General features: G+C 36.7%; 1 protein-coding gene and 1 non-coding gene across 2 annotated transcripts; both read left to right on the forward strand.

Annotated features, from left to right (window-relative positions):
* Nucleotides 1–213: 213 nt before the first annotated feature.
* On the forward strand, nucleotides 214–5786 carry LOC145162173 (uncharacterized). Its single transcript, XM_079081401.1, has 4 exons — nucleotides 214–392; nucleotides 4477–5088; nucleotides 5227–5660; nucleotides 5776–5786. The coding sequence occupies exons 1-4, from the start codon at nucleotides 214–216 to the stop codon at nucleotides 5784–5786; spliced, it is 1236 nt and encodes a 411-aa protein (XP_078937527.1).
* A 9971-nt stretch (nucleotides 5787–15757) lies between these two features.
* Nucleotides 15758–15861, forward strand: LOC145168171 (U6 spliceosomal RNA). Its single transcript, XR_013741743.1, has one exon. It is a non-coding gene; the product is annotated as a U6 spliceosomal RNA (small nuclear RNA).
* The last annotated feature ends 877 nt before the right edge of the window (nucleotides 15862–16738 follow it).

Here is a 16738-nt window from a genome sequence, read left to right on the forward strand (position 1 = left end):
TTGTTGTTGAACGGAATGTATGACCAGGGAATAGTGAGGCAACATGTGAGCACCACCAGTTTGAGTGGCGGCAGTGCAAGTAGTGTGGCTTTACCGGGGAAGTCGTCCGCCACACCGGTGTTGGCTCTCCCGGATCCTGACGGGTCAGTTCAACCCGTGGGTGGTGACCCGTTTGCTGCTTCGTTAAGTGTCCCACTACCTGCTTATGTCTAAATGGCGGACATTGAAAAGAAACAACACTTGCTTGTTCAAGAACAGATGGTTTGGAATCAGTATGCGAGAGATGGAATGCAATGTCAAGTTAGTTTGGCTAAAATCAATAATGGTGGGTATGTTGCACCGGGTCAACCACCCATGATGCCTTATGGAGCTCCACCTATAAACGGATCCGGGTACTACTATCCTACTTACTAAATATCTACATACATTTTTTTTAATTCTTATTATGTGTTACATATATTGTGATGTATTTTTTAATCTTTACACTCTATGAAATTTTTTTGTTGGCATTTTTGTTGTTATACTATGTTTTTGTTAGAACACATGAGTAACTAATTCGATTATGTAACTATTTGCTACTACTAAGTACTAAATCAATATTCTAGTAATCCCTTAGTGGTTTGTGTATTTTATACAATTCCAATTCTATCTGAATGGAATCACGAATTCAAATTCTATCGGAATGGAAACACGAATTCTAATTCTGTTTGAATGGAATATGGATATTTTATCATTGATTATACATGTTCTACAATTTTTGGTTATTGGTTTGGTGCAATTAACAAGTCCGCATATTTTTCCAAACGAATATAGTTTTTTATTTATCATTCGCTAATGCGTTATTGGATCCTAAACTACAATTGGATTTGTTTTCACAGAAGTTGATGCTTGAAAAAGTTGATGCTTGAAGAACCGACAACAAAATTGAAAGTGTTTCTTAGCAACATTATTCTTTTAGAATGTATTAGTGTATTTGTCAGATTATGATGTTTTTTTTCCCGATTTGAAAGTTTTTTAGTTTTATTCTTTAACAATAGATGTAATTGTTAGCAATTGTGACATGTATTATATAAGAATTAATGTAATTTTTATTTTAATTCTTCAATTAATGGTTCGAGAATTTTGTTATTCTACAAGAAATTTTTAAAGTCATGATCAAGAAATATGTTCAAGAATATTTTTATTTATTTTATGGTTCAAGAATATTTTTATTTTTGAACATACTATAACATATTCTGTCAGAATGTCCGAATTAAAAACCTTATAATTCATAAAATCGGATTTTTAAAATTAATAGAATATATGATCCCTTAAAATATGCAAATTTCCTTTATTAAATCTATATTAATTGACTAAAATACTCTTCTAGTTAGAATAGATGGTATTTTTGAATTATATTTAATTCAATAATATGTAATAATCACTTGCTTGAATAATATATATATATATATATATATATATATATATATATATATATATATATATATATATAGGCTTAGGTTATTCTATTCAAAGTAATTATTGTGTTATTGTATGCATAAATGTGGGTCAATCAAATTTACTTATTTTAAGAAAGTGATTAATATATATTATTGAATTAAATATAATTGAAAAATATCATCTTAATTAATTACAAGGGTAATTTAGTCAATTAATATAGATTAATAAAGTAAAATTTCATTTTTTAAGGGATCATAGATTCTATTAATTTTAAAAATCCGATTTTACGAATTATAATTCTTTTAATTCGGACATTCTGACAGAATATGTTTATGAGTATATATTCAAAAATAAAAATATTCTTGAACCATAAATAATAAAAATATTCTTGAACCTATTTCTTGATCATGAATTTAAAAACTTCTTGTAGAATAACAAATTCTTGAACAATTAATTGAAGAATAAAAACAAAAAATACATTATTTCTTATAGAATACGGGTAACAATTGTTAAGAATTACATTTATTGTTAAAGAATAAAACTAAAAAAATTTTCAAAACGGGAAAGAAAACATCAAATTCTAACAACGACTAATACATTCTAAAAGAATAATGTGGTCCGTTCTTCAAGCATCACCTTCTGTGATTCCAACATAATTGGAATTCGTAAGGCTGTTATACAACAATTGTTTCTATTACATATGAATTACACTTCCAGTTATGATTGCAGGATATTTAATCGCTTACTTACACATATATTGCTAACAAACAAAATCTTGGAGTGAATTTCCCCACATATGTTCAGGGCATCAAGGCAACTGTCTTTACCATTTGTCCCTAAAAAACCAGAAAACCTCTCAAGTATATATACAACATTAACGAAAATATAACAAGCTTAAATAATGAAATTACTGCATTTGTTTGCTGCTTCTTCACACTTTGGTACTATTTGAATCAATTCATTGTAATATTTTTTTGTAATTAACTGATTTTCCAAAGCGAAATCAACATCCGCCTTGAATTGGATTCCAGGTTCAGTGAGTCCGTTTCCAATTGCAAATCCTTATCCAGTTAATCACAATTCCATGAGCAAAATTGTAAATCTTAAAAGTGATAGAAGATTGTAATCAACACCACCTGCAAAGGCGTCCCACGTGAACCCCATCAATAAAGTAAATAAAGGCGTTTGTAGAACTGAATATTCAAAGGGAATTCTACTTTCCATTGTAAGCTAGGTGGGCAAGCACTTTTTTTCTTTGAGAAAAAGTGGTGAAGCATTGAAAATCGATTTCAGATTTCAACTTCAGTTTCAAAAAAATCGATTTCATAGATTGAGCAGAGAAACTTACTAATTTTCTGGAGGAGGGGCGGCGTTGGCGGAAAGGCAGCGACTGGAAGATTGGCAGGAGGTGGGCGTCGCTAGAGAGAAACGTCGACTGGAAAATTAGCGTAAAAATGAGGAAGCAGGTTCTTCTTCAGGATGAGGTGGAAGCATCACGAGAAAGTTCCCCACAAAACTTTATAACTGGTTTTAAGAATCTTTCCACCGGTTACAATCCCACCGCCTACCACCGTATCGTAGGCTATTGGTTCTCCGTGAACTACTGATCACCGATCAGATGCAGAAAAAACAAGAATTGAATCCGACGGGGAGGTGGACGGCAATGGTGGCTTGGTGGAGGCTGATCTGGCGCCTCCTAAAAAGATCAGAGCGTAGTTTAGGTTTATTGAGATGGAAGCCAGATTTAAGGAATCCATCCTTTAAATAAAGGATATCAGTTTTTTATTTTAGATATTAATTAATACATACAATGTAATATTACTAATCTATCCTTATTAGTATATTTAATTATTTAATTATTTATTTAATTTTGATTGGTCTATATTTATGCATACAATCACACAATAATTACTTTAAACACCTGAACCTATCTCTCTATCTCTCTCTCTCTCTCTATATATATATATATATATATATATATATATATATATATATAGGTTATTGTCATTGTAGCCCAACAAAGTTACGTATAATGGTTTAAATGGTCCCTCGTGACTATTTTTTGCATTTTAAGGGCATAAACTTGTTATTTCTTGTTTTAAAAGGGCACTCTTGGAAAAATGAAGGGGTCACCCGGTGACCCCATCCTACCTATCAATTTTTTATTTCCACCTCATATCCAAATAGATTAATTTAGTCCATGTCATTGCCACGTGTGCATAGGAGTTAATGAGAGATATTGTACGTTTAAACCAATGTTTTAAAAACCGGTTTTTTAGTTGAACCGGTATGGTGACCGGTTTCCGGTTCAACCGTTTTAACCGGTTCGACCGCTGAGTAGATCGGTTTCTATAATTTTCATCTTTTTTAGTATTTCTGTACACATACCTACATACACAAATCAAGAATATGATGTCCATAAGTTCAAACATTAAAATACACATGAAAACAAGTTGTATATCATTCTAAAAACATTAAAATAAACTCATAACCATAAGTTTCATATCAATCTATGTGCATTAAAAAGAAAATAAAGTCGTACATGAATATAAATGCATCAAAAAACTTCATAACATTTATCATATGTTTTTATTCATGAAATTTTTAATAAATGTGAAAAAACTACTAAAGTTTATTATGCAAAATGTTTCAATTTCATGTGTTTTTATTCAGTTTAACCGGTTCAACCGGTTTAATTGAACCGGTTCAACCGGATTTTTGTAAAAACCGGTCGGTTCGATCCGGTTCAGAAATAAACATAAAACCGGTGATAGTTGAACCGTTTCCTTCCCCGATTCCCGGTCCAACCAGTTCGACCGGCCGGTTTAAACCGGTTTTTAAAACAATGGTTTAAACCCCTCAATTGTCCCTTTCTAAAACTTTCTTCTTTAACTTCCCCGCATCGAAATTTGTTGTTGATCTGTTCTTTGGTCCTATCCTTTTCTTCAAGTGTTAGTCACTCAAATCGGGGAACTTTGTTGTTGCTATGGCCGTTTTCATGAAGATTGGTCTACATTTTGTTGGAATTTTTACCAGGTACCCCTCTATTACTTACGCAGATGGAGCAGAGCAAAGGTTTGATGATGTTGATTTTGCTGGAATGGACAAGAAGGAATTTGTCGAGTTCCTTGAAAGATTCGCATGTGAGATATGTGTGAAAGTGTACTTTTGCATGCCCGGTATTGTTTTTCCTGATGGATTAAGGTTAATCGCGAATGACATGGATTACATGGAACTAATCGAAGTAGGGTATGCTTCTGATTGTGTAATCGATGTATATATGGACCATCTTGCTGTTAATGTACATCAATGGATTCTTGAAGAGCAAGCAGAAGTTGGCAGTTCTTTAGACCAATTATCTGGTACAAATGAAGATCATGAAGAAGTTCACAGTCGTATGGATATGGATGATGGAATCGACATGCAAGATTTACATGGTGGTATGGATGATATCCTAGGTCCAAACGAGGATTTGCAAGGTGAGCAAGATGATGGCATTCACATGGAAGTGGACAGTGAACCTGATGAGTGCATTCCTATGAACAAGACAAAGGATGATGAGTTTCTGAGTAAGTTGTGCCCAAAGGAGCAAGTCACCCCCCACAGTCCACCTCGTGAAGATACAATGATCCACCACAAGAAGATGAGGTAATTTCTACTGACCAGGCTATTTACAATGAGAATGTTCCTTGGAAAAAGCAAAAACCTGTATTAGGTATGAGATTTGTGAGTCCTAAACAACTGAAACATATGATGTGTAACTATGCTGTAGCAAATGGTTATCAGTTATGTTACAAAAAAAAATGATAGTAGGAGACTATTAGTGAAATGTTGTTCTGGGCAGTGTAAGTTTAGGATGTGGGCTTCTTGGATAAGTGAGGAAAAGTCTTTCCAGATAAAGAGTCTCATAAATGAGCATAATTGTGCAAGAAACTTCAAGTTAGGTTCAATTGTGAATTATTCATCGATAGGTACCTATTACACAACACAATTCTTACAGAAACAAAAGGTTAGTGTGAGGCTACTTAGGGATGAGGTTAAAGAGAAATTTGGTATAGATGTGAGTATGGGACAGTGTAGAAGAGCAAAGAAGTATGCAATTGAACTGATTGAAGGAACACTAGTGGAGCACTATGCAAAGTTGTGGTCATATGGTGAGGAGATTAGAAGATCAAATCCAGGATCAACAATCAAAATTGATGTCAATTCTATGCCAGATGGTAAGAATTATTTTAGCAAACTTTACTTGTGTTTTGATGGGCTTAAGCAAGGGTGGAGAGGGAGTTGCAGAAGGGTTATAAATTTAGATGGATGTTTCTTAAATGGCTTATGTAGTGGAGAGCTAATATGTATTGTAGGAGGAGATGCCAATAATCACATATTTCCAATTGCATGGGCAGTTGTCACACCCCAAAACCAAGGATGGCGGAAACGTCCGGGGGTGGCGGACTTCATGTATAGTATCATAACAACGTGTATAACAGTGATCAAAGCAATACAACCAATCATAAATATAAAGGAAAAGAATTACATGGTTTCAAGTGTTACATATTTCAATGATTGATTACAACATGATATAAAAATAGTTGTTCAACGCCGTAGCGTTCCATCCTCAAAAGCTTGTGATTACCTGGTTTCGTTGATTCCCTGAGAATACAAGTAGTTTTGAAAAAGTGTCAACAATTAAGTTGGTGAGTTCATAAGCTTTTTAGATGAAGAGTTTGGAAACCGATCTTTGTTATGAATTGTGTGATAACAAGAGAAATCCAATATTTTCCTTACAAAAGTGATGTGTTGTCTTTAATTCCAAGACCGAAAGTGTACAGTACTATCCATACTTATTGATATAAAAAGTGATTTTAAATCGACATAAAACCCTTTTTGATTTGAGAAAATCCCCGTATACTTTATGTGTTGTTAACTCCCTATGTGAGTCGCTATAACCATACTATGACTAATGAACCTGCCACGACGTTTCTCAAGCGTCGAAAAAGATAATGACACTTGTCACCCCAGACCTGCCGGTCTAGCTGTTGCATGCAGCTCAGGTGTGGTTTGTCAAACCCAATATAGATCTATACACAACTATCACGTTCTCCCTACAAGAGACTCTGGTTATAACTACCAGAAATTTTAACCCGTACTCTAGGAGTACTAAGAGGAATGTCTCACAATTTACGTTAACAAGTTTACGTGTGGTGTGTGTGAGTGTAAAACCTTTTTCTGTGGGAATAAAACCTTCCGAACTGTGTTTGTTGTGTTAATGGAATCATAAACTATACCTATTATAGCTTATCAAAACATTTTGTAATGGTAGAAATCCTCTTTGTATATGATGTAAACCTTTATAATGAGGTAAAAGACATGTAATATAACCAACATGTACTTATATATGATAATACACACCTTGCTCAGCAAGTTACAAGGTGTAAATGAGTTACTGGCAATTTGCTAGTTTTATCTTTTTTGTTCCTGTTCTTGGAATAATTATAGAAAAATCATACGGAGTCTAAAATTGATTCCGTAAATTTTGAGGGTTTAGAAACTGTGTCTAGTTTGTTCATAATTTTTATTATGGTTTTTAGAAGTCTCTAACTGGTGTGAAAACGTTCATATTCACTGACTGGTCCGAATTCGTTGCTACAGTGATAGGCAGTTTTGTAAAAATCTCCAAAAACTGTAGAAAACTCTTATGGAGATGTGAAAGTAGTCATTTTAAAGGTATGAACCTGAACTAATTGCATATTAAACATTTTTGAAAGATATTAAGTCTAAGTTGGTCAAAACAGTCCGTGAATAGGACTCAACGTTTCTGATGAAAGCTGTTGTTTGAGTTTAGTTAAGTTGTTGGTGTTTTAACTTGTATTCCCCCCTTTAAAACTTAAGAAAAACATGAAAAGATAGGGGTATGAACTCACCTTGAGTGATCTCTTAGGATGGATGATGGAGAAAAGGAGTTTCCAAGTCAAGAACACTTGGGAGATGCTTGAAGATTTGAAGGTTCTATGAACAAATATGATGATATTTGTGTAAGCCATCCATGATTTGGATGAAGGATAGTAGAATTTTTAAGTGTAGGAGGAAGATACTTACCAAATGTGGAGGAAAAACTCAAGACCAGCCTTTGACTCTCGAATTTTAGAGAGAGAAAGTGAGAGAGATGTGTTTGTTCTCCTTGAGAAAGAGTGAATAAAGTGGGAGGAGAGATAAGGATTTTTCCCATCTTTGAGTATTGAATCTAGTTGGAAAAGGGGTGGTGAAAGGACAAATAGTTGACTAGGTAGGGATGAATAGTGACTGAGGTGACCATAAAGTGGGTATGGGAGGTTGCTTGTGTCATAGCTTTATGGAAAAGTCAACACTTCACCCCAAAATCTAACTTAATATATTTTATTCTTGGACAAGGATTTCCCCCCAAAAAATGATTAAAAATGAATATTTAGGGTCTCTTATGTTAAAATACGAGTTTTGGTGAAAATCCCGCGTTAAAATCACGTAAAACGAGCTTAAAACGAAGTCGGGGTCGAAAACCGGACAATAGGAGCGAATCTGCGAAATTTCTGAGCTCAGGACCGAAGTCCGGTCCTAACATGCTTAGAACCGAGAGGTGGTTTCGGTTGTGGGTGAGAGCCGAGAGTAGCTTCAGTCCGAGAAATCTCGCAGGCGAGAAGGGAAGGGAGCGAAGGCGAAGTTCGGTCTAGGCGAGGTTCGGTCCAGGCGAAGTTCGGTTCTTAAACTAGTCTCGGTTTCGGTTGCTTCGGCTTCGGCCATTCGGTCCTCTTACTTTCGGTTTTTCATAGTTTCGGTTCTAATAGGAGGTTCGGCTCCTTGAGAGGGTTCGACTCCTTAAGAGGGTTCGGCTCCTCAAGAGGGTTCGGCTCTTTAAAGCTGTTTTTCGCATAAACTTCCGTTTTCGAGCGGTTTTCGACTAAATCAAGGGTCGGGATGCCCCGAGTGATTATAAAAAGTTGAGAGAGATTTGGGAGAGATTTCACATACTTGGAGAGATTTGGGAGAGATTTCACATACTTGGAGATTTTTGGGAGAGATTTCACATACTTGGAGAGATTTGGGAGAGATTTGACATACTTGGAGAGATTTCACATACTTGGAGAGATTTGGGATAGAGATTTGACGTACTTGGAGAGATTTCACATACTTGGAGAGATTTGGGAGAGATTTCACATTCTTGGAGAGATTTGGGAGAGATTTCACATATTTGTAGAGATTTGGGATAGAGAGAGATAGAGCGAGAGAGATCGAGAGGGACTTTGTTTGTGGCCTTTGTGGGTATTTAACTTCGAAATGCAAGGTTTGTATACCCCGTTTTGCCTCGTTATGAGCGTTATACGCCCTCGAATGGTATGTATTAATGTTTTTATCGAGTAGTTCCATCTCTTACCCTAATTTGGGTGTAGATTTTCTGAACACGTGAACTTCTAAGCGATGCTTTGTATTAAGATGGTGTGTTGTACAATAGTAAACATAAGGTAAACCCTACTATACAAGGGTTAATTGAGTTGACCGGTTTGGCTTGTTGACTTTATTTGACTTTGACTTGACCAGAAATTGACAATTGTCACACTTTCTAATCTTTAAACTCATAAATGTATGTAATTACTTATGTTATGTCTACATTAGGTATTGGCAGGTTTTACCAAGTGGTCTAAACCAATTTGAAACAACAAACATGGTTGAGTCCTATGCTGTTGACCTGGAAAAAAAGACTTGCACTTGTAGAGTGTGGCAACTTAATGGGTATGGATGTGTGCATTCAGTTGCAACTATATCATTTCTCAATAGAGATGTTGGTGGTTATGTTGATACAATGTTCTATGGAGCAGTCTACAAGAATACCTATACGTATCTAATTCAGGGGATGAATGGTAGCAATATGTGGCCACCTACTGACTTCATACCACCTCTTCCACCAATGAAGAGAAGAATGCCAGGTAGACCAAAGGTTAACAAAAGAAGAGATGCATCAGAGAAGCTACCAAGGCACACTGTGTCTAAGGCAGGGTAAAAAATATCATGCAGTGTGTGTAAAAATGTGGGACATAACAAGGTCACATGTCCTCAAGCTGAAAGACCTCAATTGCAAAAACCTGAAGTTGGTAGGAGGCCCAAACTAAATGTTAAAAAAAGGAAAACATGTGTCAATGAAAAAGGTGAAGGAGCAGGAGGTGTCAATGAAAAAGCTGAAGGAGTAGGAGGTGTCAATGAAAAAGGTGACGGAGCAGGATGTGTCAATGAAGGGCAAAAGGGTCAAGGAGCAAAATCAGTGCATGAAGGGCAAAAGGGTCAAGGAGCAGAAGGTGTTGCTGCTGGAAGGAGATGTAAAAGAAAGAAGTCAGAGAGAATCATAAAGATTAAACTTGCTAAGAGGGTGAAGGGCAAAGATGGGAAAGGAGATATCAGTGCAAACCCATTGGAGCTTAATGATTAGGATCTTATTTCGTTTAAGTTGTTATCTTTTAACTTGGATGTGTTTGGTTGGATTTAAGTGTTAAGTTTGGAATTGGGTTGTAGTAGGTTATTAAGTTTGGAATTGGACAAGTTGTTATGTTTTAACTTGGTTGTGTTGTAACTGACTTTGTTTAATTTGCTTGTTCATATTTCGTGCATACAAAACACATCAAAGCTAAAAGATAACAACTTAAACGAAATAAAGTACATTACAAGTTACATAACAACTTAAACGAAATAAAGTACATTACAAGTTTCAAAACACATCAAAGTGCATTACAAGTTACATAACAGTGGTCCAATTGACCTTCATTACAACTTGTACATGATTAAACAGAAAAAAAAATACCCAACTACATATTAGGTAAACCTTCAACTTAAAGACCTCAGCTTGAAGCTTTTTGTTCGACTTAAACAACCCATTTATGATCACACCTTCATTGTTGCACTGCATTTCATCAACCCAAGCTATAAAACCTGAACGAGCATCCTGATTCCAACTATTTGCTTGAATTAATACATCTTTAAAAAAAAGTAGGGTTAACATCAGAATTTGAATAAATGGTAAATTACCTTTTTCGGGCATGCATAAAAGGGCCTTCCTGGGTTATTGGTGGTACGAGATGTTCTTATTATAGCCTCAGCTCCACATCCACATTCCATGTTCTTCATTATGTACCTTCAAAGTGGAGAGTATTTGAAGAAGAAAACAATGTGCTAGAATGAAACTACTTGGTATATATGAAAGGGTAGTACGTGTAAAAGACTATATTACCCCCACTGTGCAAGGCAAGTGGGGTCCCTAACATCCCCAATTTTTCCTTCTTCCTAATTCTATTACACATTCAACAAATTATTCAATGAAAATTAACAACTAATTAAGATAAAAACAATCAACTAAGAACATCACCTAACTTTACAAAATGCCTATCATTTAGATAGGTCTTTCATTAATCATTGGATTTCACTTACAAAATTCCTGTCATTTAGAGAGGTCTTTTACATATTTCGGCAAAAAAAAAACAAAAATACCAAAAAAAACACACAAACACTACATACTAATAACCTTCTTAACCATGAACCGCCTTAGCTGCAGATCAACCCATCACCCAAGCTTAACAAGGAAATTGAGCACAACCACCACCAACAAGAGCATCCCCACCATCATGCCACCCATAGCAACACCAACGACTTTAAACTTTTGATCATGGTCATCCAGCTTGTGCTGGAGACTGATGTGGTCGATCCTGCAAACGATATACTCCTGTACAAGCTTCTCCTTCAACCTTTTCATTTCAGTTTGGTTTTCTGTAATCTTCGGACCACAATCACAGAAGATTGAGTGGAACACATTGTAGTTGATGTCTTCACCAGAATTTAAAGAGTCGGGTGAAGGTGGTGGAGCCGACATTGTTGCTTTTTAATGGTTCTTCCAGAGGATTGTTTGCCCGAATATGGTAAACAAGTTTCAGATTTGTTTTACTTCAAACCCCACATGCGTATGTCCCCTTATAATTTGAGACTTGTGCCTGGGACTCAATCGAATCGACAGTGTAAGGTTGTTGGGGTGTTAGTGGAAATTAAAGACGGTAATTACTCTTTGCATGTGTCAGCTTCTATGTCATCGAGTCAACTCGGTATTGACTCAGTGGGTTACCTCATATGTATACATGGCAAGTGACGAGGCAGGTTAACCTGCTAAAATGGGTAAGATGACTTTCCCAATCGGTAAATAACAAGTTTATGCCCTTAAAATGCAAAAAATAGTCACGAGGGACCATTTAAACCATTATACGTAACTTTGTTGGGCTACAATGACAATAACCCTATATATATATATATATATATATATATATATATATATATATATATATATATATATATATATAGTTTTTGTGGAATTTTTTTTAATATGGTTTGTCGTTGTGGTTTTAAATTGTTCCATGGATGGTTCTTATGACCAACTCCGTTTAAGAAATGACGTTAAAAGTTAGAAAAATACTACTTGCTGACAATAAATTGATCAAGTAAGGGTCTTGGGCTTCAAAGAAATAGGATTTAGACTTTATTGTATGTATGATGACAATGTTGGATGAGTGATTAAAGTCTTGGTTTGTGTCTTGGAGTCAAAGGATAAAATGGGAAAAGTGATGTTGTTGACTGTTTTCATGAATTATAGTTTTTAGTACAGCATGTGTTAAGCCAAAATTAACTAGATAGAAGTAAGGGGCTCGTCAATACTTTTTTGTGGATATAAATATCGTCGAAAATGAAGTTGAAACGAAGAAGTTATGATTGTTTGAAGTTAGAGTGAATTTGGATGAAAACTCGTTCTCACTAGGTGAAAAGTAATTCTCACGACGTGAAAGTGCTCACGAGGTGAGAACATATTCTCACAACATGAGAACTGTGCAGCCCAAAGCCCACGAAATTTTTAGGGTTTTCAAGGTATCTAAAGGTAAGGATTCATGTCTTAGGGTATTTTCTTAGCCTCCATCATATCTAGAACCTCTTGGGAGAAATCCTAGCCTCCATTTACAAGATTTGAGCCTCCCCTCTCCTCTCTCATCCATTTTTTGAGTTTTTGGTGGTTTTGGAGCAATGTTTTCATGCAATATTGATCCTTGAAGCTTGGTAATTGGAGATTTTAACTTTCATCTAATTTCTAGACCGTTGTGAGTTATAAAGTGTTGAATCATGAAAAGTGACCCTCTTGAACTTGAGCTACCGCAGCCCACACGGATCCGCAGTCAAGGCTTCATCAGCAGCCTCACCCGAAGTCATCATCTACCGCAGTCACTCTTAGCTACTAGATTACTTTACTTTGTCTACTTTTATTGTAATACTCTCTATTGTCCAGTATGCCTTGCATGGCTACTCTTAGAGACGTGATCTAGTGTAATTCTTGAGACTCTATAAATAGAGCTCATTCTCACTTATTCAATACAACTCCTGGTGCTATCATTTCTATCTCTCTATCTATTTACACATCTCTACTTACTCTCCAAATTCACTAGAACATAACTGAATACAATCTCTCTTCGGAGCAAGTCACTTGTGACTTAATCACTAAGTTTGATCTCACTTACTAACTTGGTCTGAATGCATTCCTCGTTATGAATCAACTTATGTGTATACTTGATATAACAATTGTTGTCATTTACATTTCTTTACTTTTCCGCAACTGACTTTCTAACCTTCTAACTCTAACTTATTAATATTATTGTTGAGCTTTTAGATCCTTCGAGATAAACTATTCCGCAAATATACTTGTTCTAACGTTTGTTCAAGTGTGTCTCAAAGTTTTTCTCTCAACATAAAGTTCCAAGCTTTATTGCATATTCATCTTGGATCTAAGTGTATTTGGTGTTTTGGTCCATTTTAATGAGTTTTTAGTGAGAGTTGGGAATAAAGTTTGCAACTTTATTACTCTCCATGGTCCCAAGATCCATGTATGTTTCAGATCTAGACTCTCACACCCTTTTGATCAGTTTAGAATTTTTTCTTGGACCTCTTGGACTATGAAAGTTTTGATCTTTTGCCTTCCATTTCATCCATGCAAGTTATCTTGGTCATTTAGGTTATTTTGGGGTATTAAAGTTTAGATCTTGAAATCTTGAGACATTATTATGGATAAACTTGGAAACTTTAGCCATATATACATCATGTTGATTCAGAAGGTTGGAGACTTAGACTTAATGGATTAAGTTGAGAAAGATGCATTTTTGGGTCCCATTGAGACTTAAAGTCTAGATCTTGGTGGTTTGGACCTTCCTAATTGATAAAGTTAGAAACTTTATCCATTAAGACCTTGGAAAGGATCAGATCTGAGCTTTGGAGCTCTTGAAATCGGAAGAAAATGGATTAAGCTCGTTTGAGTTGTTCAAACTAGTCCCCACGGTGTGGCCTTAGGCTGCCACAGCGTGGCGACTGGGGAATCATCGACTATTTTGGCATTTAGTGCCCACGACGTGACCAAGGAAGGCCACGACGTTGAAATCTATTGTTGGCAATTTTGACCTTAGCTTTGACCGTTGACTTTTTGACCAATTTGACTTTTGGTCAAACTTAGGTAGACCTGAATATTTAGCTAAGGATTAGTCTCGGCTTGGTCTTAGGAAGCTTGGGTTGGCTGTGTTGTTGTTGAGGTAGCTGTGGAGCTTCTGTTGAGCTGTTCAGGTGAGTTTTCCTCACTATACTTGTGGGTCGAATGCACTAATGTCGGCCCAGTAGATTGTGTATTCTGGTTTAGAATGTTGCTATATGGTAGTGATCTGTTAAGATCTGTATGATTATCTTTTTTCTGTTATGTGTTTTATCTGTTTTACATGTTGATATATTGTGGGTGGGTTAAGACAGTACTGCTTTGTGCTACCAGTCAATAAACCCGGGTAATCCAACCAGAAGGTTGTGGGCCAGGGGCAATCCAACCGGAAGGTTATGGGCCAGGGGTAATCCAACCGAGAGGTTGTGGGCCCAGTATGTAATATTGTGCAATCCAACCGGAAGGTTGTGGGCCAAGGGTAATCCAACCAGGAGGTTGTGGACCAAGTATGTATTATTGTGGCAATCCAATCGGGAGGTTGTGGCCCAGGGGCAATCTAACTGGAAGGTTGTAGGCCAGGGGTAATCTAACCGGGAGGTTGTGGACCCATTATGTATTATTTCTATATGTTCTATTGTGTGGTATTTTGGGGAACTCACTAAGATTTGTCTTATAGTTTAAGTTTTATGTTTCAGGTACTTTAGATGATCAGGGCAAGGCGAAAGCTTGATCGTACACATCCTTCGGTGACATGTTTTGGAGTTATTATGATAGAATTATTTTGGAATAATTGTAATTGACATTGGTTTCTTATGACTTGGGTCTTGGTTGAAAACAATGATTTTAATTAATTAAAATGAAAAATTTTCTTGTGATTTTTGGGATGTTACACTAAGGATCAAACTTTAAATGAAACTATAACATCCCAAAAATCAAGGATAAAAAATTCATTTTTATTATATTCCAAACATATATGTAACTTGATCCAAACATTTAAAAACATTTCTAAGTAACACAATTATCAGAGTTAAATCCCAAAATCACATATTGCAGAAAACACGGGTGTATGCGCTGCGATCAAGCTGGGCCCTACGCTTCTGAACTGGAAATACCTGAAACCAAAACCACAAACTGTAAGCACGCAGCTTAGTGAGTTCCCCGAATACCACATACCATACATATCAAACGAGCCTTACATAACATACACAATCATGAGCCATACATATCACACAAAACCTAATCAATCGGAGTGTTATGTGCCAACCATAGTCTTGCCATTATGCCACGAGCCGCCTCGTGGTCTTCCTTGCCAGTCCGGCGGGGCACAACCATGGGTCTTACAGACAAGTTCCAGGAGCCATCTCCTGGTCTTCCATGCAAGCATCACAAAGACAACTAGCATACAATTCTACCATTACTAACCAATTAACTGCCAGAGTTCAGACTCTGGTCTTGCATACAGATTGCCAAGGGCCACCCCCTGGTCTTCCTATAATACACAAACCCAATGGGACGGCATTGGTGTCTTCGACCCATAGAACAGTGAGGAGACTCACCTCGATATGCGCGCAGATAATCACTGTAGCAACGAAGAACTCTACCAGCTTCGACTCACTTCCAATTACCTACAGGAAAATGCTTGAGTTAATACCCGATCACAGGTCATGGTCACTTGCAACAGTGACCACCTCACATGAAATGACGATTAGAGTTTCACATAAAATGACGACTAGGGTTAAGTGAGAACACTTAACCCATCGAGTATTTCGTCCAAATTACTCTAGAATTTCACATAAAACTTTGGCCGCCTTTGGGGACATCCGATAAAATTGGAATGATACAGAGAAGATTAGCATGGCCCCTGCGCAAGGATGACACACACAAATCGAGAAATGGTCCAAATTTTTTAAGGTGGGTTGCACCTGATCCCACATCGGCTTGGAAGGAGAACGAAACATTTCCTTATAAGGGGTGTAGATACCTTCCTTGTCACAACGCGTTTTAAAGTCGTGAGGGCAGCAGATCCCATAAAAACTCTGCAGTTAAGCGTGCCCGGAAGAGAGCAATTCAGGGATGGGTGACCCCATGGGAAGGTTTCGCGCCGGGAGCCCAAAGCAGACAATATTGTGATACATGCCAGAGGGGGATGTTACAAATGGTATCAGAGCTGGGGCACGAGTCGATGTGTTCGACGGGGACATCGAACCCTATAATGGGGGGTGAATGTGGGTTGCACCTGATCCTATATCGGCTTGGAAGGAGCACGAAACATTTCCTTATAAGGGGTGTAGATACCTTCCTTGTCACAACGCGTTTTAAAGTCGTGAGGGCAGCAGATCCCATCAGAACTTTGCAGTTAAGCGTGCCCGGGCGAGAGCAATTCAGGGATGGGTGACCCGTGGGAAGTTTTCATGTCGGCAGCCCAAAGCGGACAATATTGTGATACGTGCCAGAGGGGGATGTTACAGAAACCACATTGGTTTTGAGCCAAATCCCTATCTTTATGCTGTTTGCGAATAATTGCGATGGTAGTTTTCACATTGGCTTAAAAAATTTAGAGTTTATCTTTTAAAAACATTTAATCATATTTAAATAATATTGTAGAAGTTATGTCCCAAGGTTAAGTTTTCACAATTAAAGTCCGAAACTTTAAAGGGGTGTACAATTAGAACAAAACATAAGCCAAATGAACCACTACAAGCACATGGTTTTCTAAGAATGTCAAAGCTACATCTTCAATCCTTAATCTGGATACATGTTAAAATAATAATGTTAGGTTTGGGA

This window comes from Lactuca virosa, chromosome 3, assembly GCF_052849685.1.
Source record: "Lactuca virosa cultivar CGN04683 chromosome 3, Lactuca_virosa_CGN04683_v6, whole genome shotgun sequence".
In the NCBI taxonomy this organism is placed as follows: domain Eukaryota; kingdom Viridiplantae; phylum Streptophyta; class Magnoliopsida; order Asterales; family Asteraceae; genus Lactuca; species Lactuca virosa.

Bases quoted from the DNA above. Each gene is read 5' to 3' on its own strand.
- LOC145162173 (XM_079081401.1), top strand. From the start codon at position 214: ATGGCGGACATTGAAAAGAAACAACACTTGCTTGTTCAAGAACAGATG. The intron at 393-4,476 runs GTACTACTATCC...AATTTTTACCAG, and splicing joins CCACCTATAAACGGATCCGG to GTACCCCTCTATTACTTACG. The intron at 5,089-5,226 runs GTAATTTCTACT...AATGGTTATCAG, and splicing joins ATCCACCACAAGAAGATGAG to TTATGTTACAAAAAAAAATG.